The sequence below is a fragment of the Bufo bufo genome, chromosome 1 (assembly GCF_905171765.1).
Source record: "Bufo bufo chromosome 1, aBufBuf1.1, whole genome shotgun sequence".
Lineage (NCBI taxonomy): Eukaryota > Metazoa > Chordata > Amphibia > Anura > Bufonidae > Bufo > Bufo bufo.
In genome coordinates, this window is record NC_053389.1 from 272,093,177 (window position 1) to 272,119,986 (window position 26,810).

The following is a 26,810-nucleotide window of genomic DNA, read 5'->3' on the forward strand; positions in this document are numbered from 1 at the left end:
ATGCTGGAAGAAAAAGCCAAGGTTCCATCTATATAACCTATCAGGCAGGAAAAAAAAAAAGAGAATTTAGTTGGCTTATTAACCTTTTCACTTCTACATTCTGTTATGTTGTAGTCAACGTCATTATACTGCACATTATGAATGTACAAGACACGGTTAATTTCTCGAACAAACAGTTTTTGTCAGAGTTTCTGTTTTGCAGAAATGACGTAGCTTTTTGAAGTACCACTCAGATTGAGTACTCTATGCAGGAGAGTATAACATACAGGATTGAAAGCTGGCCATACACTAAAGATAGTAGCCAAATATGGCCCATTTGGACAGCTTTTTTTTTGTAGAATACCCGTGGCCTTTTTTCATCTGAAAACAGACTTATGTGAGACAAGTCAATGGGCTGTGTCAGTCTTGATCTATTCGTTCATTGTTGGGTATAGTCAGTCGTTCAGTCTAATGGTCCCTGATCAAGGAGGAGATTGATCCGCAGTTTCTTATGGAGTTGTCGTCTGGAATGACAACATTCACAGACCAACCTTGAACCACAATGTATGACCGACTTTAGATTGTAAGCTCTAATGTTGGCCATGCATTGCATAGAAAATCCAAGGGCTAGCAAATGTCTCAGAAACCTTTGGTATTAGTGTCTCAAAAGAGTCTCTCAACATTAAGCTGACCCACTGCTTTGAACCCCCGTGATCAACTGTATGGCATCTACAGTAAGCAACGTTTCAATTTCTCAGCAGTGCCACTGCAGGTGAAGTAATGTAATATATATATATATATATATATATATATATATTTAATTGAAAACAATGGCTTGTCGAGGTAACAAATTGACATGTGGGGTCCTCAAGAGCAAGAAGCACTCTTTGAAACTATTCTCTCTAGTTTTTTAAAGCCGGTATGAGGGGACATACCATGAGCAGGTTGGTTCTTGATGCCATATTTTGTTTTTACCATTTACTAAGGGAAGAGGAGATGATAAGGTTATCATGAGTCTATTGAACCTCAATATTTAATCTTTGTAGTATGATCATAGTGCATTTATTTTTTAATTTATTTTTATTTATTTTTATTGTTTTGAGATAGTGCCAAAACTTAATGGTTGCTAGCTTAGATCTTTTTTTTTTTACACCTTTTAGCAGCTGACCACTAAAAATCTGCTTGGTTCAGCATTTGGGTACTGTTCAACTTTTTATCACATAAGTTCCATTATTTCTCAGTATTATGTGCTGTATCAGTTTCAATCTATGTTCCATTTGCAAGTTTACCTAATTGACTTCAGAAATGTATTTTCTTACTTTTTGTCAGTTTCCAGGCTTCAGTATTAAAAGCCTTTTCTTCATCTTGTGCTATTCCAATCTCAATTTTTACCAGTCATTGTAGGTCATCTTCCACCTGTGCATAGCAACAGCTATGCAGGTGGAACTAATACTAAGGTAATATACTCTAATAGCATATTAGGGAGGACAAACAGATAAATCTCTTACCGAAAGCTTGATAAGACATCTGGTCATTTTTGGGCTGAGGTAGGTATGATTTTTTTTTATTTTTACCAACATTTCATGGAAAAACGATTCGTTACCACGGAGCACAAGGAAATTCGGCTTCGTGACTAATCAAATTTTTCCTGAAAATCGCATCGAAGTGCACTTCGTGAACTATGGTTCACTCAACACTAATGTTCATCTTAAGGAGACTTTCAGACATGTGGAATATTAATTTGAAATAGTTTATTCCCCCGTCCTTCCTGACCTCATTGTTATCATAAAACTGGATCAGGTATGATAAATCAGTATACTTCACGAGCATTCAAGCTGACCTCATAAATATATTTATTGTTTCCTGAGCATAAATTAATGCTTTGGCTTGTAAGACAGGTTTTCTTGGGGGTTCCTGCTTCTTAAAGCCTCTGTGATTAGTTGAGATTAGAGATGAGCCAATCAAATTTGTTGCAAATTTCCCCAAATATTCAGATTGTAAGGAATCTGAAACTTTTGCAGTTCTTTTCGTACGAAACGCTCAAAATGTCGGTGTGTATTTTAAAGGTCAGAAGACAGTGTAGAAGGCATCTGCCACCAAAAAGGGGGAGGGGGAAATCACAGTGTGATGTTTTTTTTTCAATAAGCTGTTTATCACCCACTACTATAAACTATCACCCCATTGCCATGTATGTCGCAGTCACTTTGACATAACAAATGCTATAGTAGTGTTAAAGAGCTTGAAAGGGCTTGGATACAGTCCTAGGAGACCATAGAGTATCATACATGACTTTTTTAGGGCAGTTGGGACAATTTCAATTCTAGTTGAATTTCTTCGAACCTGAACCGGATCTGATAACCGATTCTTGCATGTCAGAATCGAAATGAATATTAGGAAATTCACTCATCTCTGGTTGAGATTAGTGCGGGAACTAATTTATGAGAACTGCACCCTGCAAACCATTGGAGGGATTCTGTTGAAATTAGAGTCTTTTTATTACTTGCAATGGACACCTATGGTCCACCATTGTTGGTAACTGTTTAGACAGTTTTCAGTTCAACCTTAGCATATAGGCCATCTAGCATCACCTCTGTTGAATTATATGGACATGGAGAGTTTCCATTCAAAATTTTAAATTGCCCATATATTGGAGAGGTTGTTTGTTCATTATATTTCTGTTGGCACGTTTCTGTTTTTTTGCAGCTACCATTTTTGCTAAAGAGGTAATGCATTCATATTGGTTTTCGCCCTTAAAGAGGACCTTTCACCGATTATTACACTATGAACTAACTATACAGACATGTAGAGCGGCGCCCGGGGATCTCACTGCACTTACTATTATCCCTGGGCGCCGCTCCGTTCTCCCGCTATGTCCTCCGGTATCTCCGTTCACTAAGTTATGGTAGGCGGAGTCTGCCCTTGTTCTTCTGTAGCGCTGGCCAATCGCATTGCAGAGCTCACAGCCTGGGAGAAAATAACCTCCCATTCTGTGAGCTCTGCGCTGCGATTGGCCAGCGCTAGAGCAGAACAAGGGCAGACTCCGCCTACCATAACCTAGTGACTGGAATCTCCGCCTACTATAACTTAGTGAGCGGAGATACCGGAGGGCATAGCAGGAGAACGGAGCGGCACCCAGGGATAATAGTAAGTGCAGTGAGATCCCCGGGCGCTGCTCTACATGTCTGTATACTTAGTTCATAGTGTAATAATCGTGAAAGGTCCTCTTTAAATTGGCCTCTCGGGAACTGAAGACAACCATTATGGCTGTACTTCCTTTTGACACTTTTGCATAAAAGGCTTCAATTAAGTCCTGATTAAACACCTCCTGCAAGAGAAAGCGCTGGCCAGTCGTCTTCACTCCCAACGCAAGCGCACTAGGCTGAATACAAGATAGGATTAGATACATACTTCAGCAGGCAGTATCATACAAGATGATATTAGCTACACACTTCAGCAGGCTGTATCATACAAGATGGGATTAGATATACACTTCAGCAAGCATTTTCGTACACTACAGCCTTTGTATCAGACAGTATTGTACAAGATGAGGTTAGATACACAGCTCAGCAGGCAGTATATCAGGATTAGATACAGATGTGTTTGGATTTGCTTGCTGTTTATTGCACTCCTAGATGGTGAGGGAAGAGCCTGTGGACAGTCAGTGATGGAATTTAGACACTGAGTGAGAAGTAGATTCATGTCTGGGTGTAAAAAGATGGACACAGAAGCTATAGTGGATATAGCTCCTGCAGACTGAAAGGTGTAAGGGGCGTGTCCAGCCTGTGACTCATCACTGTGCAGTGCAGCCAGGCTTTTTTATGAATAAAGTTATGTATTCAACAAAACAGGAAGGGGAGAAAGTAAACAGATCTGCCTGGATAGTCTGATGCTCAGACAGGGGGATAGAAAGCTCAGAAAGGAAAAACAGGTATTGGGAGCATATGTATGCATGGTGAGGGGTGTTAGGAGCACATAAAAAGAATTTTGATTTTGGGACTGGACAACCTCTTTAACAATTCCTCACTCTAAGGTCTCATGCACACGACCGTTGTGTGGTTTGCGGTTCGCAAATTGCGGATCCGCCAAACATGGATGGCGTCTGTGTGCGTTCTGCAATTTGCGGAACGGCGAGGACAGCCATTAATATAACTGCTTATTCTTGTCCGCAAAACGGACAAGAATAGGACAGGTTATATTTTTTGGGCGCACCACGGAACGGAACAACGGATGTATCTTTTGTGGCCCCATTGAAGTGAATGGGTCCGCATCCAAGCCGCAAAAACTGCAGCTCGGATGTGGACCAAAACAACGGTCGTGTGCATGAGGCCTTACACATATGTTGCTGATACTGAAATCACCATGCTTAGGGGGCGTTTCCTTTCTCAGCGTTGTGCCCTTTATACTGCCGCTGGTGGCAGTTGAAGGGCGGAAGTGAGCATGTGCTTCTATCTCAGTGAGCAGGACAGAGAAATTAGAAATAGAGCAAACAGTAGGTGGCGCTATACAGATAGAATTCATTGAATAACTCAGTAGCTATAAAAAATTTTTTAATTACATGCAATTACAAAAGTATTCAGATCCAGGTGCTGGTTTGAAATCTGTAGATTTTTTTTTGTTAGACAACCCCTTCAGGTGATATGTCATAAATATTTATGACACTTCTCGCAGATATGTAAATAGACAAGCGGTGAGGGACCCAAACAGCAGGCGAGAGGTTGGTGAGAAATTCTAAGTTTTGAGATGAATGGGATCCTTTTTTTTATCCATGGAAACAACTTTAATGGCTGTTTATCTTAGCTTTTTTGAAAGAGATAGACCATTAGGAGGTCAGTATGAACCATGCAAATGCATACGCCATGGCTTCACTTGCCGTATGTGTGACTTTTTTTATTAGCTCCCAGCAGTTGCTTAGCCAGTAGCTCATTCGTGCAGTCAGCTCCCCCCAGGATCCATCTCTGGTCCAAGATGTACCATTTTCATAAAGAGTGCACATTGAGCATACTGCTCTGTGCTGAATGACAACATTATGACCTTTGTATTTTTAATTAAAGTACAATGCACATTAAAAAAAAGAAAAATTAATCCCTTTCTGACGGGTCGGATCACAACACAAATAATTGCATTGTGTGATCCAATGTAGGAAGAGAACAGGATTGTATTTTATCCCCAGCTAAATGACTTCAGATCCATCTTCTGAACGTAAAAACCATAATGATGTAGCAGCAAGACACCACTCTAGAATGGAGCACCGTGAAATTTAAACCTTCTTCATGATAACCTTTGGAGTAGTAAATTAGAAGTTTTATGAAAATCATATTTCTTCTTAAGCGTCTTGGATTACACAAGGTTTTCAGGGGGAGAAAAACAATTTTGACTTTTTAATGACATGGTTTTATTATCAGATTTTGACAAACTAGGCCGAATGTGGTATTTCTTTTTATTCGTCTTCAATTTAAGAACCTTTTATCATGACTGTTATTTACTGTAGTACTGGAGAGCATAAGAAGGTAACTCTTCATAAGGGTCATCAATGTCTGAGCATGGGGGGACTGACCACTGGGAGGTGAATGGGAATGAACTGTAGTAACAGTATGGATGAAGCACTGTGTCCATGCAAAATAGGAATTGAATGTGGCTACGGCACCTTCATTGCATTGATGAGCAGGGGTTTGGCACGTTGAACAACCACTGGTCAAAGATTGATGGTCTATCGTAAGGAAGGGTCATCAATGTTTTTGTTCCGAGAACCCCTTTACCAACCATTAGCTCAGAAAGAACCAATGATATAGCAGGACTGATGTGTATGACCAACCCATAGCAAATCTGTATGCTGCAATATGCTGTCTCTATATAACTTCATATTTTGGAGATATCCTCCATATTATGGTGTACCTTAATTATAAAGATCTGATACCCACAGTCTTGAAAAATCAATGTTTCCACCTACACAGTCCAGTCTATCAAGTTGTGAAACGTAGAAACTTAGAACTGATGGCAGAAAAAGCCACGTGGTTCACCTAGTCTGCTCCTATATTATATGTTATAGACATATATTTATCCCAGGCATGTTTACTGTAGATTTCCCAACAGCATCTGATGAGCGTTTGTTCCAAGCCGAGTTCCAAGATGTCACACAACATCTGTCACACAAGCATAGCAAGACCCTGTGATGTTGCCTCCATAGGGTTATATTATCATTAGGTATGGTCATGTTGTGATGTAATGCCTCAGTGGACATCACATCATGACAAGCAGCAGGAGAAGCAGAAGCATCCTGTACAGTAGAAGAGTTTTCCACCCAGATCTCAGAAAAACCCCTTGATGCAATCTGTTGGCATTTCCACCCAAAATATTAAGTTTCCACATGTTGGTCAGTGAAAAGTTAGGGTGATGATGAGCAAAGTTTGGTAATTGTATTTGTTTTATTTAAAGAGACAACGGTATGTATTTTTGCATTCAGTTGTGGAGGCCATTTTTTAGCAGGAAGTGCAGCTATATTGGTTGTCATTTTTTAATTAGCTTCTCAAAAACTGATAGAAAATTCTTCTTGTGTCATGTATACAACTTGTTGACAAAGTGACAGTTTTAATGTCAATTTCTAAAAGCTAACCCAAAAATGACAGCCAATGTGTCTGCACTTTCTGTTACTTTTGCACAAATGATCACCACCTCAAATGGTTACATCTCTGTGAGTAAAACATAGTTCCAAATTTTGCCAGCTCCTTTAACTTCTCATTTACTAGCTTGTGGCCAGTTTTATGTTTTGCTTGAAAATGTCCTTTAAATGAATCCTGTTATCAACACAAAAACAAATTGTTCATTTCATATTAATTATTAATTAAAAAAACGTTTGCTGCTAGAAATCCAATCTGCAATTTGCTGTTTTCAGTTTCTAGATCTCATATTTCTAGTTAAACCACATCAATTTACTGTGATACCTATAAGAACATTACTTGCTTTCACACTCGCCTTCTAGGATTAAGTATAATGCTTTATGGAACCTCATGGGATTAACCCAGTATGAACCCAAATAAATGACTTGTAGGGCCGGGCTTCAGGCCAAAGCCTTAAACCCTAGCAGAATCCATTAAACTTCACAATAGTGGAAGCATAGAGGGCTGGTATGGAAAATTAGCTTTTGTTGGGTAAACTAGGATCTAGCCTTGCATCTCTGTGAATATTATGGGCTGTGGTTGACGCTAATTGCCATTATATGTCTCTTAAAGGGGTTGTCTCGTATAGACAATGCCCGGCCAACATGCCTTATTAAGAGAAATTAACTTTTATAGAGGGGTTTATGAACTTGGGACCACAGTCTGTTTGCCAGAGTTGAGAGCTACTGCAAATAGAGACTGTCACTGAAGTGGACCCAAACAGTGGCAGTAACAGCTCAATCATGTTGAGACAACCCCATAAAAGGCAACAAGTTTCAAAGTTTTGTATTTACTCCTGAATATTGGGTCCATTTTATAGGTAATCTGTTCCCAGGCCAAATCAGGTGCCCTGCACTATGTTCTACTGAGGTTCTGTTGGTCACAATAACATACATTAGATTCCAGCTATGTTTCCACTCCAAGGGTCAGAAAAAAGAAGCCCTGGCCATCCTTCATCCTAAAAGTTCAAAGAGTTTACCTTGCCATTAGGCACAGTTACAGAAAAAGACATATGACCTCTCTTACCTCTGGGGAAGGGTTGCAAGAACTTCAGCTTCTAGGAAGTAAAGGGTTCAAGACTCACTCTTAAGGCCCTGTGGCTGGCACATAAGAAGGCCATTTAGAGGATAGTGTTGCATTTACCAATTCAGAAAAGGGAGCATGTCATACAGATGCCCCAACTTTGTTTACCAACCAGGTTTCTGCTGCTGGGACCCTTAGCGATAAGTAGGGTCACCATATGGAGAATGAAATATTATACAAATCCCATCAAAACCAAATGCATGGTTTTGCTGAGTCTTCCACAGAAACAGATAGGGATGCACTTTATGTAGCTGCTTTGGCTAATACAGGAATATGGTAACCCTTCTACTAAGACAGAATTCCCAATTTATACAGTATAACTTAAAAGGGTATTCCTATCTAGGATATTTATGGGATAGGCTATACAATAAAAGTCTGATAAAAGTGGGTCCTACCTCTGGAATCTGAATCTTTCTGTAGAACAGTGCATTTATGCATGGCTCTCTCCATTCACTTCTATGGGAGTTCCAAGAACAGCCTAATATTGATTAATATTAATATTTGGATCTACCATAAAAGGCTGAGTTGGGAATAAGCCTTTAAACCTTACAAGACATTACTTTGGCATTAGGCTGCAATAAAAAATTTTGAATTACAGAAATATAGAGAACTTCAGTCTAATGTTGCAGTCTCATGAACAAAATGCAAAACTACAGTAAAGACTGACACACAGTAAAAGCAATTTTAAAATGTCATTCTGGGTCTGGGGAAAGCTAGATGACCAAATTGAGGTCTGACAGCATCTTCACACAAGAGGGTGACACAGGGGTTTATAGGTATTTTTTCTCGTAAGAAATATCTTTCAAATTTATGGTATATTTTTAATGAAATACTGAGATCAGTTTTATTTAATGCATTTGACATTTCAAAGCTTCAGCTTTTAAGATTTATTTGAATATTACCATTTCCATTACACAGTTGACCAACCCAGGTAATGAACAAATTCTATACAATTTTGCAAAATATGGATGGGTTTTCTATAAAGTAAAGCACTTAATAGTTATTTATGGAACGTTGTGGTTTTCCCCAAGATTGAGAGCTAATGCAGGGACCACTGTTATAGAGAAGACCCCAACAACAGATTTTCTTCTACATTGCTTAGCAACAAGGCTGGGCTGGCCCACCAGTACCAGAGGATCCTCCATTAGGCCCAGGCTCTGACACAGTACTGGACCCGAAGACAACCCCATTTGGGACTGTACTGGAACAGAGGACAACCCCATTTGGAACTGGCTTTGGATCCAATCATTTGCTACTAGAGCCTTATGTTTATTTTTTCATTATATATCAGTTCATAATGGTGCCCCCTCCTGTTGCTTACCACAACACTCATGGTCCTTCTCAGGAGAGGGCATCATTTCTTTGCCAAACTCTCCACCTTCCTTGTCTGAGGAAGAAAGGCTGATGCGACCAATACCCCCATCTCATTTAGTAATATTGCAATATTACTGAGATGGAGACTGGAGAGCCCTTTGCTCATGGATAAAAGGGTTTGGGCCAAACCAATCTAAAGTACCTGCACCTCGTTCTGGCCCTCCATAGTACCAGTGGGCATATACATGATCTATATAGATAGAGGTGGCCCTCAGGATTGTTTTTTTCTGGTGGGCCCAAAGAACCTTTGTTTGATGCTACTTAGCTTTTACGGTTTGTGGAAAGGATGGGTGCTAACTAATATTGTGGCCCACAAACCAGTCCTCAAATAGATGGGTTTATGCAAATATGTCCCATGATGAGCTTTCTTGGAGGTTTTGTGGGCATTTTTAGGTCTATAGAGGGTGGGTCTTAAAATGTCCTGGGAATGGATTTAGTAGTTGGAAGCTTAGCATATTTGCTGTTGGGGTCTGGGAAAGCTGGATGACATTCTCCAGGGTTTATGTAATGGCAGCCATGTTAGTCACACAGCTTTCCCACAAAGAATATAAAATATCAACTTTATTTTTTGAAAGTAGAAATGCTTTTAGTGTAATGTCAGAGCAGACATCAAATATTGTATCTCCCCCCTGACCTAGCCGACATCAGACACAGAGTTAGTAATGGTAAGTGAAATCGCTGCTTACAGATCCCTGACATGAGTGTAATGATGATAGATAGAGCTCAGATCATGATTACGACCCGACCTCTGGATCAATCCAGCTGCTGAGAAATAGGCCATAGCTTTAGCGAGAGTAACAGGTCGGAGAGGGAAAGAACACCAAGCACCTCCTGATAATTACAGACATTACATTCATAAAAAGTCCTATGTTATTATGGGTCACCTCAGAGGTGCACTGCTAAGAGTCAGACATTTAGGCCATTTTTAGAAAATATTAGCAACAAATAAGCAGAAATATGAGAAAAGTACATTTTTTTGCATGTCACAAAATCATTTCACCCCTGAAAGTTACTAAAACTGGAGAAAAACGCTACCAAATGAACAAGGTTGAACATCTCATGTGTGTGTGGCTTTCTCAATTTTCCTTTGAAGGTAGATGTTGAGTTACAACATGTTCTTGGGAAGAAAGTGAGGTGTTTTACAGCGACCTACTACACTGTCCCGAATTCAGAACACATGCATGCCCAGTTGAGCCAAGTTTGGATTTGGGTGGTGGGGTCCGGAGAGATAGCTGACTGTCTAACTAGCACTCAGCCAACAGCTTGGTTTTTATTTGGCCTTAGTTTAAAATTATATATGCTTTGGGGTTCAAATGTTAGGAAGTGTGGTCTTTGGCTAGTTCACAGACAAGTGCTGGGACACATAGGGCCAGGTGAAGTCATTGGTGACTATCTCTGTAAGTATACATGTGCCAAATTCTACCTCCCAACTTACTGACCAATCTGCCGAAAGAACATTCTTAAAGAGGGCTCCCTTTTTTGAGATTCTTTTCTGCTTCTCACAGGATGCAGAAGGACCTGACGCTCTCAGCGTGGTGACATCATTACACCAGGAACATCAGGTCCTTCTGCCTTCAGTGAAGAGTTAGTGTCCCTGCACATGCAAGTGGTTGAGGATTTTTTGACATAATACTACCGATCGTAGCTCTGGAAGAATGTACTGCTTCGGGTACGAAAATACTACAGGAATTAGACCGCCAGGAAGGTTAATGCTGGGGGCCACTCTGAGTGACATTATTACTGTTGGATGCCACTATGGGGGACATTAATACTGTTGGGGGACACTATAGGGGACATTGTTATTGTTGGGGGCCACTATGGAGGATATTATTAATGCTGGGAGCCACTATAGGTGACATTATGTATGACATTATGGAATTTAAATAACAAAATCCAATGAAAATCATCCATTTCTAATGGCTCTTAAAACAGATGCAAAATGGACATAAAAAACAGCCAGGCGGACAGAAAATGGATGCTTAAAAAATGGCAGTGAATAATGGACATTGTGTTTGCTTTTCCCTGCCATTTTTTCATTGTTGTGTGAATGTAGTCTTACTGGGTATTGTTGCTTACTGGCAGTTTCAAGGTTATTTTCTGTATCACAGAAATGGCTGAACATTCCTTCATGTTGCAGCATAAACATACTAAATTCTGCAGATCAAGGTGATAATGTAAGAGCCCAACTCATGCAGTGACTGCCAATGAGCGTCAATGTAAAGTTAAATAGCAAGAACGTACAGTTCACGGGACTGCAACTGATAAATGTGTCTATGTGATTAATCTGTCTACAATATTATTTTTCTAGAGTTCTGAGTTAAAGGAGGTATAAGAGTTAAAAAAATAAATGGAAAAGACATAGTAAGATATTAAAATAGTAAAAATATAAAAACAACAATCCAAACTGCCTCCATGCTGGCATCACCGTACTAACTCTCCCCATCCGGCTTTGTTTTCATGACTGCAGCGGTGACATGCCACACATGAGCGTATACCGCACATGATCGCTGCAGCCAATCACTGGCCTCAGCAATCTCATGCTGAATACTAGGTCATCACTGCAGAAAAAAACATGACATCATGGCTGCAGTTGCAAGGAGAATCAGAGCGGAGGGGGATTGTAATAGTGAATATAACTTTTTTTATTGTAATACTTTCCCTTGCTTTTTACAATTTTTTTTTTTTACTTTGACAACCCCTTTAATATAATGAGGTCCTGTGTTCAGGATTCTCCTCTCTTGGCCAGAGTGAGGAGTGCTTCTAAAGAGTGTCTCTCTCTCTGTTTCTCCGTCTGGAGGACCTGTCCTGCATTATACAGACAACCCGTTGAATAGGCACTGGGTGCAATTCTTCATTTCACCTGAGGTGGCACTGCAGAGAAATTGAACACTTTCTGCCAGACCTGACCACAGATAACAGCTGATCCCTAGGGATCCAAACAAGGGACATTTATCAAATCAGATACATCAGCTTTGTGGTCTAAACAACTCGCAAATCATGGCAACTACGACATTTTCTGTGACATTTGGTTACATTTGCAACATTTTGTGATCCTTGCCACTTTTCACTGTGGTCTATGTTGAAGAGCTAAAAGAGAAAGTAGACCTGCATTATGGCTCATTTATTATGTACGACTTTTGCAAAAGTCGCAACCTAAGGCTACTTTCACACTTGCGTTCAGAGCGGATCCGTCTGGGCTCTGAACGCAAGTTGTTCAGACGGATCCGTCCAGACTTTACATTGAAAGTCAATGGGGGACGGATCCATTTGAAAATTGAGCCATATTGTGTCAAATTCAAACGGATCCGTCCCCATTGACTTACATTGTAAGTCTGGACGGATCCGTTTGCCTCCGCACGGCCAGGCGGACACCCGAACGCTGCAAGCAGCGTTCGGGTGTCCGCCTGCTGAGCGGAGCGGAGGCTGAACGCTGCCAGACTGATGCATTCTGAGCGGATCCGCATCCACTCAGAATGCATTGGTAACTGGACGGATGCGTTCGGGGCCGCTTGTGAGCCCCTTCAAACGGAACTCACAAGCGGAACCCCGACGCTAGTGGGAAAGTAGCCTTAAGTCAGGCAACTCCCTAGTCTACTTTTATACCTACACAACAACCTACATCTGCACATTACACTCCCACCAGATATTTTATTAAGGCTACACTCACAAGACCGTATGTAATTTGCGGTCCGCAAAAAATACGGATGACGTCCGTGTGACATCCGTGTTGCATCCGTTTTTTTGTGCGTATCCATTGTAACAATGCCTATCCTTGTCCGCAAAATGGACAAGAATAAGACATGCTCTACATTTTTTGCGTTGCTACGGAACGGACATATGGATGCGGACAGCAGGCGGTGTGCTGTCTGCATTTTTTGCAGACCAATTGAAATGAATGGGTCCTCATCCAATATGCAAAAAAAAACAGAACACACACGGAAACAAAATACGTTTGTGTGGATGTAGCCACTTAAACGTATTTTGAGAGCTCAGGCACACAAACGTATTTCCTTTACTTCCGTTTCCATTCTGTTTTGTTACAGGTCTGTATGCGGAACCATTAATTTCAATGGGGCTTGAAAAAAAACGGAAATGACTCCATGTGTATTCCGAATCCGTATGTCCCCATGTCTGTTCCGCCAATTTTTTTTTAAAAAGTCCTATTCTTGTCCGTTTTGTGGACAAGGATCGGCATTGTTACAATGGATCTGCAAAAAAAAAAATAATAATAAACGGCTGCAACACGGACGTCACACGGATGTCATCCATTTTTTTTTTTTTTGCGGATCCGTGTTTTGGGGACTGCAAAATACATACGGTCGTGTGCTTGAGCCCTAATGTGCACCAGTTCATAAGTTTGGTTCAGGCACACAATGCAAAGCCAAACTTAAAACGGACATAAAAACAACCACAAATGATAGATGACCCCCTAAGTCCCTACAAGTCCCTAATACATAGCAGTGGTTGTATAGGAGACTACCCCTTGGGTAAAGCATCTGATGGAACATACCACCGTTTTTATTCTGTGAGGTTCTTATGGATTGTGATAGAAGAAACCTGTGTATGCCCCTGAATGAAATCAGAGACGTATAGAGGAACAGTAGAGCCCCATAGAAGTCTATGAGGACCATGTTATGGTTCCATACAAGCTAGAGGTCTACTAGGGTGTAATATAGTACTTCATAGCAACCAATGAATGTTTGTGGGCTCTTATTATTATTATTATTAGCAGTATATTAATTAATAGTAATTGTTATTAATGTTATCATTATTCATGTTTTAATATTATGCTTATTTTTATTATTATTTCTAACATTAGTATGAAATATTGCTATTAAAGTATTGTATATTATTATTATTATTCAAGTTTATTACCATTAAAGCTTGGTATTATAATTAAAATCATGAAATCATAGATGGGATTTTGGTGCCATGAGTGGATATAAGAGAAAGGAAGGGGTCAGAAACCCTCAGCATTCCAGCTGCTGAGAAATTACAACTCCCAGCATGCACACTTAGGCCTCTTTCACACAGTGTTTTGCGGTCCGTTTTTCACGGATCCGTTGTTACGTTTTTTTTGTTGTTTCCGTTGTGTTTCTGTTTCCGTATGGCATAAACAGTATACAGTAATTACATAGAAAAAATGGGGCTGGGCATAACATTTTTAAAAGATGGTTCCGCAAAAACGGAACGGATACAGAAGACATACGGATGCATTTCCGTATGTGTTCTGTTTTTTTTTTGCGGACCCATTGACTTGAATTGAGCCACGAACGTGATTTGCTGGGCAATAATAGGACATGTTCTATCTTTTAACGGAACGGAAAAACGGAAATATGCAAACGGAATGAGTACATTCTGTATTTTTTGCGTAACCATTGAAATGAATGGTTCCGTATACGGACTGTATACGGAACGCAAAAAACGGCCCGTAAACAGAAAAAAAAACAACGGTCGTGTGAAAGGGCCTATAGAAGTCCCCTATAAAAGGCTCCCATAGAAGTGAAAGGTGGATTATGGGAGTTGTAGTGTCAAAACAGCTGGTTGCAGATTCCTGGTATCGAGGGAAGACAGATCTATCTCCTCCTCTCTGTATCTAAGGCCTCATGCACACGACCGTTGTTGTGTTGTGTTCCGTTCCGCAAAATGGGGTTCCGTTGTTCCGTGATCCGTTTCCGTGTGTCTTCCTTTATTTTTGGAGGATCACCAGACATGAAGGAAAGTAAAAAAAAAGTCTGTCAAGTTTGCCATGCAAATGATAGGAAAAAAACGGACGCGAATGCGCGGACGCGGATGACAATCTTGTGTGCCTTCGCGTTTTTTCACGGTCCCATTGACTTGAATGGGTTCGCGAACCGTTTTCCGTGAAAAAAATAGGACAGGTTATATTTTTTTGACGGACTGAAACCACGGATCACGGACGCGGATGACAACCGGTGCATTAGCCGAGTTTTCCATGGACCCATTGAATATCAATGGGTCCGCAGAAAATCACGAAAAACGCAACAACGGACACGGAATAAAACAACGGTCGTGTGCATGAGGCCTAATCCTGACTTTGTCTTGAAAAAACACCTAAAAAACTGGATCAAAAATGGCATCAAACTGCATGTGTGAATTCAGCCATTTCATTGTGTGATTATAATTATTACTGATGTTTTTAGAGTTATTTGCTGTTGTTATTACGTATCATATATTAATATAGAAGTTCATTAAGATTGAATATCTTCCTATATATCATTATTGCTATCATTTTTCGGATTACTATCATTATTGGTTACATTTTGTATATGATTTGCACCTTTTTTTTATGCTGAACTGATCCCTTTTGCTCCCTGCTGCTCATTTTTCGAGCAGTCGCTGACATTCGAGAGATGCTCCGCTGTGCACATGTATAGTCAAACTTAAATGAATAAGCCTTTTAAAGATATTATGTCATGTAGGCCGTGCCTGCGAGTCCTTTGCAGCCTCCATTGGCTAAACGTGGAGCCGGGAGGGGAGGGCTTGACGGGGTAAAGCTGTATTACTTGAGAGCTGCTTCAGGGATTTCTGTGGGATTGCCCGCTAGTGCAGCAGCTGCTGATGCTGCTCCGTCCGACAGATATTGGGAGAGTTCTCAGCCCTTTTGCAAAAGTCTCTTAGGTGATGCGTATAGGATCTTCCAGGCGAGCCGCAGTCTTCCTTTACTCTTACTGCAATTTTTCCCCTATTGGCCAAAGATGAATCTTGAAAGTTAAACGACTGATCGGATAATTCTAGTTAGAGCCAATTCTATTGTGTGATCCCATTATCCGGAGACGGAGGGCAGCCCACCCCCTTATCCCCCCCTCCTTCTGGAAGCAGCATCCCAGTGTGTGGGTCTCTCATTAGGACAGTGACAGCTGGCTAGTATATTTTTCTACTGTGTGCTGGATTTAATGCTGAGACATGCAAAACAATAGCTCTGGGGACGGTGAAGCTAAAGACTATGGAAAAGTCGAGTAGCGAAGACTCTTCTATACACCGAAGTCCATCTGTGGACAGCAGGGACTCAGCCAAGCCATCTACCTCCAGCAGGGAATTTGGTAGAGGATTCACAGCCGGAGCTTTTTATGGCAATGCAGGATCTCGTACACAGAGCCATGCTGGCGTAAAGAGGGACAAGTACACTGCACCCAAAGGAGGCAAATATGTGGTCTTTTACCTGGATCTATCCTTTGTTTTTCTCCTAGAATTTAAGAAGTGCAACATGGCGAGAGGCTGTCTGTGTTGTTTGAAATATATGATGTTCCTTTTTAACTTGATATTTTGGGTAAGTCCATTTACCTTATTCTTAAAGTTTGACGGTATTTTTTTTTCCATAGCGACAAGCTGACCACCTATACTGTGGCGGCGTACGTCCAGCAGCAGTGGGGTTAAAGCCGATGCCATACCACCTGGCATGTCAGTGCCCGAAGAGTTAAATCGCAAACAATGTGTCATTGTCTATAGCGACAGCCTATACTGTAGCGGCGTACACTATGGTCTCAAGCACACATTCTATCTTTTAATCCTCTGCTTTCATGTTCACTCCAGCAGCAGTGGGGTTAAAGCAGATGCCATAGAACTTGGCATGGCAGTGCCCAATGAGTTAAACGTAAACAGCACACTGTATTAGAAACATGCAGTTATCCCATTTTCATTCTATTCCCTGGCAGTAAATTCTGATTGCACCAAGAATGCATAATTCAAATTTTGGGGAAATTGAAATGTATTGACTTGACTTTATTTGCCTAGCACCAACATATTCCATGGCACTGGGTATAGAGTGTAAGCAGCTTGTGTTATTTAACTGTTTCATGCCCAATTTCATGGGAAAGGGCAACATTTAACTCTGCATTTGAACCCAGGAACCCCACATGCCAATCACTGAGCCACCATATTATTGTTGCCATTATAAGGTGCAAAATCTTACCCATTTTTATATGTTGTGTGGTTGGTAGGTGCCCAAAACTTTCAAATCTGTAGACCTAAGCATTAAGATGAAAAATGGATTGACTTTCTAATCAAGTCCAACTTGTGTAGTCACAGGGCGGCCCCTAAAGCCATATTTCACCCACCGCGGCGGAGTCTTTGCAGCTATTTCCAGGATATTGAATAGAGTGACGTTAGATAGTGTAGGTTTATGTAAGGATAATTACCTAATGTATACAACATGGGCACGAGCTGCGGGCATCTATCACGGCTTTCCCCTGTAAAGTAGGGGAGAATTATTCAGTGCGAGAGGATGGTTGCACCAGGGACTATGGAGGGGGCGGGGGGGATATGCAGTCATTGGAGGCTGCAGGAAGATGGGCACTGCCAGGTATTTGCCATGGCACAGTTCTGGGATTTACAGAGGTAGCCAAGCTGGATTTCGATTTAACCCTATAGGGGTGTATCATGATAACTTTAGCCTTCTTCGGAGATGACAGGGCATAATTCATGTTGAAAAGTGCAGCTCTTGTTCTTGCGGACCCCTCAGCTCAGTGATCATGGCTGATTGCGGAGGTCTTAGAGGTTGAATGTCAGCAGGACTTTACATAGGCTGCGTCATGACCAAGGGTGCTGTGTAAGATAAGTCTGCGTTAAAGCCAGCAATATATTGTGACAGCTGACAAACTCAGCTCTACTGCATTTGAACAAACTGAGTTCTCCTGTAAAAGTAAGGATACAGGTAAGGACGATCTGGCTTTGTGTCCACAGCTGCCCACTTTATGACTGTAAGGGTACTTAGTTTGGAAAGGGTTAATGGACTGTACCCCCCTCTCCTTCCTTTTACCATGGCAGCTCCTATATAATCCAGGCTCAGTGCAGCAGTCCTGGCTATGCACACAGCTCTCTAATCAGAAAACCATAGATGCCCTTAATAGTGCAGGCCCCTATGTATACCATCGATTACACTGGCACATTCTGCTTCTCGCGGGGATTCATATACCTTGGTGTTGTATATGGTGTATAGTAGTATATAAATATAACATAGCACTAGTTACTGCTGGGCTTATATGAATGATACTGAAACTATGAGCCATTTAATACCTAGGGCCCATTCACATGCTGGATTTTTACTCAAATCCGCTGCGTATACCGCCACCGTTCAGTTTGGATGCAGCTAAATCGTTAGTGGACACCCGCTGCGGGTCCAAGGGCCAGCTGTCCGCACACGTCCAACATGTCCCTTCATGGCGCGATCACAGCCCGCGAACTCCAGCACTGTCTCCCATTGAAAACAATGGAGGCAGACCCTTACGCGGCCTCGACCGGAATTTAGACGCAGTGACAATTCCGCCATGTGAGCAGGCCCTAAATGTTCAGATGATGCCAACATATTCCACAGCGCTGCACTGGGAATGCCCTTATATTGTGTTCTGTTCCCAATGGGGTTCAAAAACTTCTGAATGGCAGCTCAGCGAGCTGTCAATTTCTCCCTGATTTTGCCCATAGCTTTCCCTCTAGCTTTTATGTGCATAATTATCTCTATGGGGACAAAATATACATAAAGAAGACTCTGCAGAACAGGAGAAATGATCAAAGGTTCTAGAGATTCCTCCATTGGATATATTCCAGCAATGTTAACTATTTAGATTCCTTATGCGTGATTTCTACATCTTATATTTGGATGTTATGTGGATTTGTAGCACAGATCCAAGCACAGACATATTTGGCAGGGGCGTACCCTTTCTACACGTGAAACTTTGTCTGCTGTCTGGTTTAGAAAGCCTATTTTAAAATACACTGTTAGACAATAATGAGTTAATAGATGGGATCATTGTGCAGAAAACGACCCTATATGCTGTGTTTCTCTGGAGGACCTAATATGCCCAATATGCCCATGCCTTACACAGACAGCACCATTGAATTCAGAAGAAACAGTGTAATGCTTCATTTCTCCTGTGGGGGCACTGCAGGGAAATTTGATCACTTGCTGCTGATTTTGCTGCATATTACTGATGATTTCTGGTGGTATATAGACAATGAAATATAGCGGATTATCAAAAATAGATAGCTTCTTTAAATTGTTACAGGGAGATCCTACTGACTTTTAAGCGTAGAGTTGCAGGGCACCCATTGATTTCCACAGACATTCACACATCCCCAGTGCAGTGTATATCGTATAGAGGAGCTCATGATTTGACTGGAGTAGATTTTCCTTCACCCGGAGCAGATTCAGTTTGCCCTATATTTAAAGGGGTTGTCCAGGATCAGAAAAATATGGTCACTTTCTTAGTGATTTTGTCAGATTTTACTGCTTAGCTCCATTGAAGTGAATATGGCTGAGCTGCAGTACCACACACAACCCGTGGACAGGTGTGGTGCTGTTTTTAGAAGAAAGCAGCCATATTACAAAGACAGAGTGGATTGTTGGTAACCCCCCTCCCCCGGCACCCACCAACTGAGACATGTGCCCCACCAGCCACCCTAGCTAAGCCTGTAATAGGGCACCCCTACAACTGAAGTGATTTGCATAGAGTAACTACTATTATTTTATCCTCTATCTTTGTGATGTGTGTTTTGCCTCATATTTCGTGGGGTCTATCACTAGTATATTCGAGATTGCTGTGCACCATCTGTTGTCGCTTCTTACCCAGATTAAACTTGTCTGATCCGAGGTCGTATGCTTATGGCTTTTAATTATTACGCTGGGATTTTGATCTACACCAAACAAGGCATATACAGGCTGCAGAAACTAAGATTAAGCCCACGGGACGGAGTCCATGTGCTTGCACGCAGACTACTGGCACCACATGGAGACTCGATCCAAGTTGTGTCCCGTGAATATACTCGGCACTGATGTAGGGGGCTGTGAGGGGTGTTCACAGTGAAACAATTCCTGGCATCTCCTGATTGGCTACATGATACCAGTGCTCCCAGCTGGTAGTTACACTCAAACTTAAATAGTCAAGAAGTTGTACGTAACCGTATTTAAAGGGGCAATATAGTATTCAGTATTCAACTTATGTCAAGACTTCAGAGGTTCTTACAACTGTGAGATGAAGTAATGATCATGAAAGTAGAGATCTAGGCTTCCATTGACGAACACTACACTCTGCATTCAAACCATGAAGAACATGGAGTTAAGACAATCTGTTTGGATTCCCTAACGCTGGGTTCACACCAGAGCGTTCTGAAAGGAGCGCTCTGTATGCGCGATTGTACGGGCGTTTACAAGCGCGCATACAGAGACAAGCGAACACACATTGTCGCGCGTTCCCGAAAGTCTATGTAAGGGAACCCGCGACAAACGTCCAAAAAAACGCTCAAGTACTTGTTTGAGTGTCGGGCGTTTTACAGCGCGATCGTACGCGCTGTAAAACGCCCAGGTGAGAACCATTCCCATAGGGAAGCATTGGTTTCTCCTTGTTGTGCGTTGTAAAGAGACTTCTTAGCAAAGCGTTGCTAAGGAGAGTCTGTCTTCAGTTCTACTGAGCGCTGAAGATGCCTGTGTGTGCCATACAGGGGCTTCCATCTACCCTCATCCCTGACTATGTACGTGTCCTAGCAATCCCATCCCATCACCCCGTCTATCTCACTTTTTACACATAGGCGTCTTTAGCACTCAGTAGAACTGAAGACTGAAGACAGACTCTCCTTAGCAATAATCAGTTACAGCTGTTGGTGGTATTGCCCCATTAGTACAAAGACATGGATTTCACTAATAAAGTAGATTGCAAAAATGTTTAACATCCCTGTCCCTACACTATATTAAAAATAGCACCAGTTACACTTCAACATTTCAATTTTCATTATAGAGTCCAGTGTAAGGCATGGATCATTATTGGGTTAGGGGGCTGTTAAACTAGGAGGGGTAATACTAATTTTGCTATGAAGGCTTTCCTCCCTCAGTGTACATCTATGATGGAGTTATTATATTGGTCTCTTACTACTTTAGCTTTCCTGCTGGATGAATGCTCAGCTGTGCTGTCATTGACATACAGGTGACAGAAACCAATGGAGGAATTAGTGAGGGTGCGAGGGAGCTACAGATCAGCCCATTTGTAAGCAGGGGAGACCAACTAAATGCTGTTTTTTGCCATATAAATCTATAACTAGTCATATATAGCGGTATTACCACATGTAGTATATATGGTGGTATTACAATATCTTATACAGTTTAAAAATGTCCATGGGATATCGCTCACATATAGTTTACATTAGAAATAAGTGTCTGCTTTGTCTGTTATTGCAGCTCAGGCCCATCCAATAGAACACGGTTGAGCTGCAGTACCAGAAACAGTCAAAACACAAGAGTGGCGCTGTTTCTAAATAGCAGACCCTTTTTCAACTCTCATACAGCCACATTAACAATATCTATCTATACATCTATATCTATAAATCTATGAGAGAACTATAACTGCACCAATGTATTATATAATATGTGCCATAAGGACAACATAATAGGGTAGGAAAGAAGGTATCCTTTATATCCTTTAATAGTGCCAGACTTGTTTATAGATTGTCTCTGGTATAGCAGCTCAGCCCCATTCACATAAGTATGACTGAGCTGCAATACCAGAAACAGCCTATGAGTGGTGCTGTTTCTGGTAAAAAAAAAAAAAAACGTTGGATACTTTTTCTAATCCAGAACAACCCCTTCAAATACTATCCTGTGCACACTGTCTTGGGAATTTTCTGACAACGGCCATGGCGGTGGCAGCTGCTCCCAGATGACCTCTACTTTATACAAAAACAATATGGTCATCAAGGGTTGGGGTGAACAGCTGTCCCCCTTGAGTCAGAAAATGCAACAATTCGGATGCCATCAGCTTGGCGTGGTGACTACAGGTGTAGGGTATGTTCGATTGAAAAACAACAGGTGGAGGGTCATCCATGGCATGTGCTATGGGAGAAGGAGCTGTTGGTGGTATTGCCCCATTAGTATGTCAAAGAAGTTCAGTTTTGCTTTAGATTAAAGGGACAGTCCACTTTAAAAAGTTTCCCATCCTCCCCTTTAATATCCGACAGATGGCTACGATCTTTCATTCAGGTTCAGCTCGTGATACAGCGATCTCTTGGTGTCATGTCAGGAGGAACACGAGAACAGCAAAACGCGCTAGTGCTGCAGCCTACAGTCAAGACAGGAGCTCAGCCTCCCACATAAATGACCGCAAACTTATTTCCCCCTGGAATTTAGTCTACCGTAATTTTCTATTTATGTGATTTTTACACCGCGCTAATGCAATTTGAGAATATAAAATGTTCAGGTTTTCCCATGAAAATTGGTAATCCTTAGTATATGAATTTACTGCATTTGAGATTTTTTTTCCCATTTCCTCCTTTCTCTTTTTTTTTTTTTGCACCACCAAGAACATATAGGAAGTTTTTGATTTATTGCTGTAATTTTACAGCTCACCCTACTTTAATTAACTATTGCTTCTTCATTACTGCTATTTCACAGCAAAGTCATAAATCATAATTTCAGTATCATGCTTCATATAATAAATCAAGCCATTTGATGAAAATGTGGGAAATTTCTATACAGCTGTGATGGGTATGGGGCACCCACGTTTGGCCCTCAGAAGGTCACATGAAACCTTTGTGATCAGGTAGGATTTATTTGGTTTGGTTGGTTTCCTTATGAAACTGAAGATGTGATCATAGTCCATGTAGTGAGCACAGTGCAGTCAGAAGGGTCATATAGTCATAGTAACATAGGCCGGAAAAAGTCATCTGTCCAACCGGTTCTGCCCATTATCCTGCAAAGTTGGTCCAGAGGAAGACTAAAAACTCTCATGAGGTAGATGCCAGTTCTCCTCATTTTAGGGGGAAAAAATTCCTTTCCGACTCCAATCAAGCAACTCCCTGGATCAACAACCCCTCAAGAAATCTAATAACTGTTGTCAGCACAGTGCAGTCATATGGATGATATAAAACGCACATCGCTGTCACACAGTCCACATAGTAATCATAGTGCAGCCATACAGTCCATGTGGGGATCCTAGTGCAATCACACAGTTCAAGTAATGACTTTATGGCTGCACAATGATCACTACATGAACTATGTGACTGCACTATGATCACTTCATGGATTGTAGGGGTGCACTATGAACACTACTTGGACTGTATGGCTGTACTACGATCACTACGTGAACTGTGTGACTGCACTATGATCACTACATGCACTGTATGGCTGTACTACGATCACTACATGGATTGTATGGCTGCACTATGATCCCTACATGGATTGTATGGCTGCACTATGATCACTACATGGATTGTATGGCTGCACTATGATCACTACATGGATTGTATGGCTGCACTATGATCACTACATGGATTGTAGGGGTGCACTATGAACACTACTTGGACTGTATGGCTGTACTACGATCACTACGTGAACTGTGTGACTGCACTATGATCACTACATGCACTGTATGGCTGTACTACGATCACTACATGGATTGTATGGCTGCACTATGATCACTACATGGATTGTATGACTGTACTACGATCACTACATGGATTGTATGGCTGCACTATGATCACTACATGGATTGTATGGCTGCACTATGATCACTACATGGATTGTATGGCTGCACTATGATCACTACATGGATTGTATGGCTGCACTATGATCACTACATGGATTGTATGACTGTACTACGATCACTACATGGATTGTATGGCTGCACTATGATCACTACATGGATTGTATGACTGTACTACGATCAATACATGGATTGTATGGCTGCACTATGATCCCTACATGGATTGTATGGCTGCACTATGATCACTACATGGATTGTATGGCTGCACTATGATCACTACATGGATTGTATGGCTGCACTATGATCACTACATGGATTGTATGGCTGCACTATGATCACTACATGGATTGTATGGCTGCACTATGATCACTATATGGACTGTATGGCTGTACTACGATCACTACATGGATTGTATGGCTGCACTATGATCCCTACATGAATTGTATGGCTGCACTATGATCACTACATGGATTGTATGACTGTACTATGATCACTACATGGATTGTATGGCTGCACTATGATCACTACATGGATTGTATGGCTGCACTATGATCACTACATGGATTGTATGGCTGCACTATGATCCCTACATGGATTGTAGGGCTGCACTATGATCACTACATGCACTGTATGGCTGCACTATGATCACTTCATGGATTGTAGGGGTGCACTATGAACACTACTTGGACTGTATGGCTGTACTACGATCACTACGTGAATTGTGTGACTGCACTATGATCCCTACATGGATTTTAGGGCTGCACTATGATCACTACATGCACGGTATGGCTGTACTACGATCACTACATGGATTGTATGGCTGTACTATGATCACTACATGGATTGTAGGGCTGCACTATGATCACTACATGCACTGTATGGCTGTACTATGATCACTTCATGGATTGTAGGGGTGCACTATGAACACTACTTGGACTGTATGGCTGTACTACGATCACTACGTGAATTGTGTGACTGCACTATGATCCCTACATGGATTGTAGGGCTGCACTATGATCACTACATGCAGGGTATGGCTGTACTACGATCACTACATGGATTGTATGGCTGTACTATGATCACTACATGGATTGTAGGGAAGCACTATGATCACTACATGCACTGTATGGCTGTACTACGATCACTACATGGATTGTATGGCTGCACTATGATCCCTACATGGATTGTAGGGCTGCACTATGATCACTACATGCACTGTATGGCTGTACTACGATCACTACATGGATTGTATGGCTGCACTATGATCACTACATGGATTGTATGGCTGCACTATGATCACTACATGGATTGTATGGCTGCACTATGATCACTATATGGACTGTATGGCTGCACTATGATCCCTACATGGATTGTATGGCTGTACTATGATCACTATATGGACTGTATGGCTGCACTATGATCACTGCATGGATTGTATGGCTGCACTATGATCACTACATGGATTGTATGGCTGCACTATGATCACTATATGGACTGTATGGCTGCACTATGATCCCTACATGGATTGTATGGCTGTACTATGATCACTATATGGACTGTATGGCTGCACTATGAGCACTACATAAATTGTGTGGCTGCACTATGATCACTACATGATGTAGTGATTATAGTGCAGTTACACAGTTCCTGTAGTGACATACAGTCCATTTAGTGCAGCATACAGTCCATGTAGTGATCATATTGCAGTCACACATTCCATGTAGGGATCATAGTTCAGTCACGCAGTTCATGTAGTGATTATAGTGCAGCCATACAGTCCATTTAGTCATCGTAGTGCGGTCACACACTCCATTTAGTGATCGCAGTGCGGTCACACACTCCATTTAGTGATCATAGTGCGGTCACACAGTCCATTTAGTGATCGTAGTATGGTCACACAATCCATTTAGTGATCGTAGTGCGATAATCACAGTCCATTTAGTGATCGTAGTGCAGTCACACAGTCCATTTAGTGATTGTAATGCAGTCACACACTCCATTTAGTGATCGTAGTGCAGTCACACAGTCCATTTAGTGATCATAGTGCGGTCACAGTCCATTTAGTGATCGTAGTGCGATAATCACAGTCCATTTAGTGATCATAGTGCGGTCACAGTCCATTTAGTGATCGTAGTGCGATAATCACAGTCCATTTAGTGATCGTAGTGCGATAATCACAGTCCATTTAGTGATCGTAGTGCGGTCACAGTCCATTTAGTGATCATAGTGCGGTCACACAGTCCATTTAGTGATCGTAGTGCGATAATCACAGTCCATTTAGTGATCGTAGTGCAGTCACACAGTCCATTTAGTGATCGTAGTGCAGTGACACAGTCCATTTAGTGATCGTAGTGCAGTACCACACTCAGTGGCGTACACACAATCCATGGGGCCCCGATGCGAAACTGATCCAAGCCCCCCCCCCCCCCCCGACCTCGGGAGGAGCATTTCCCCAGGCAATAGGAGATTATGGGGCCCCTGTGTCAACCACACACACACACAGCCCCACCTATAAATCGCGCCCGTACCTCTTACATCCAGTGACGTCTCCTTCGTTGTAGATGTTTGACAAAAAAAAAAATCTTAGTTTACTACTTTTCCATCATCCTACCATCTTCTGGACAAAATATCCTACTACCCTAATACTGTGCCCTGTGGTCCCCAATAGTGCCCCCAATATTGTGCCAGTATCAAGTGCCAACCGCCCTGTGTGCCAGTATCAAGTGCCAACCGCCCCCCCCCTCATTTTCCAGTATCAAGTGCCAACTCCCCCCCTCATTTTCCAGTATCAAGTGCCAACCTTTCCCCCCATTTTCCAGTATCAAGTGCCAACCTTCCCCCCCATCTTTTTCCAGTATCAAGTGCCAACCTTCCCCCCCCCTCATTTTCCAGTATCAAGTGCCAACTCCCCCCCTCATTTTCCAGTATCAAGTGCCAACCTTCCCCCCCCCATTTTCCAGTATCAAGTGCCAACTCCCCCCCCCCTCATTTTCCAGTATCAAGTGCCAACCTTTCCCCCCCATTTTCCAGTATCAAGTGCCAACCTTCCCCCCCCATTTTCCAGTATCAAGTGCCAACCTTCCCCCCCCCCATTTTCCAGTATCAAGTGCCAACCTTCCTTCCCCCCCCCATTTTCCAGTATCAAGTGCCAACCTTCCTTCCCCCCCCATTTTCCAGTATCAAGTGCCAACCTTCCTTCCCCCCATTTTCCAGTATCAAGTGCCAACCTTCCTTCTCC

At 41.9% G+C, this 26,810-nt stretch overlaps 1 protein-coding gene across 4 annotated transcripts in view; it reads left to right on the top strand.

The window, feature by feature from the left end:
* The window catches only part of TSPAN9 (tetraspanin 9), a 472,297-nt gene that overhangs the window by 286,645 nt on the left and 158,842 nt on the right, over positions 1 to 26,810 (top strand). For 3 of the 4 annotated variants that reach the window (XM_040439367.1, XM_040439375.1, XM_040439383.1), the window contains one exon: positions 16,301 to 16,380. In XM_040439367.1, the coding sequence (XP_040295301.1) occupies positions 16,318 to 16,380 (63 nt within the window). In that variant the 5' untranslated portion in view covers positions 16,301 to 16,317. Of the gene's footprint in view, positions 1 to 15,649; positions 16,381 to 26,810 lie in introns of those variants that run through there. The other variant, XM_040439360.1, reaches the window with a different exon arrangement.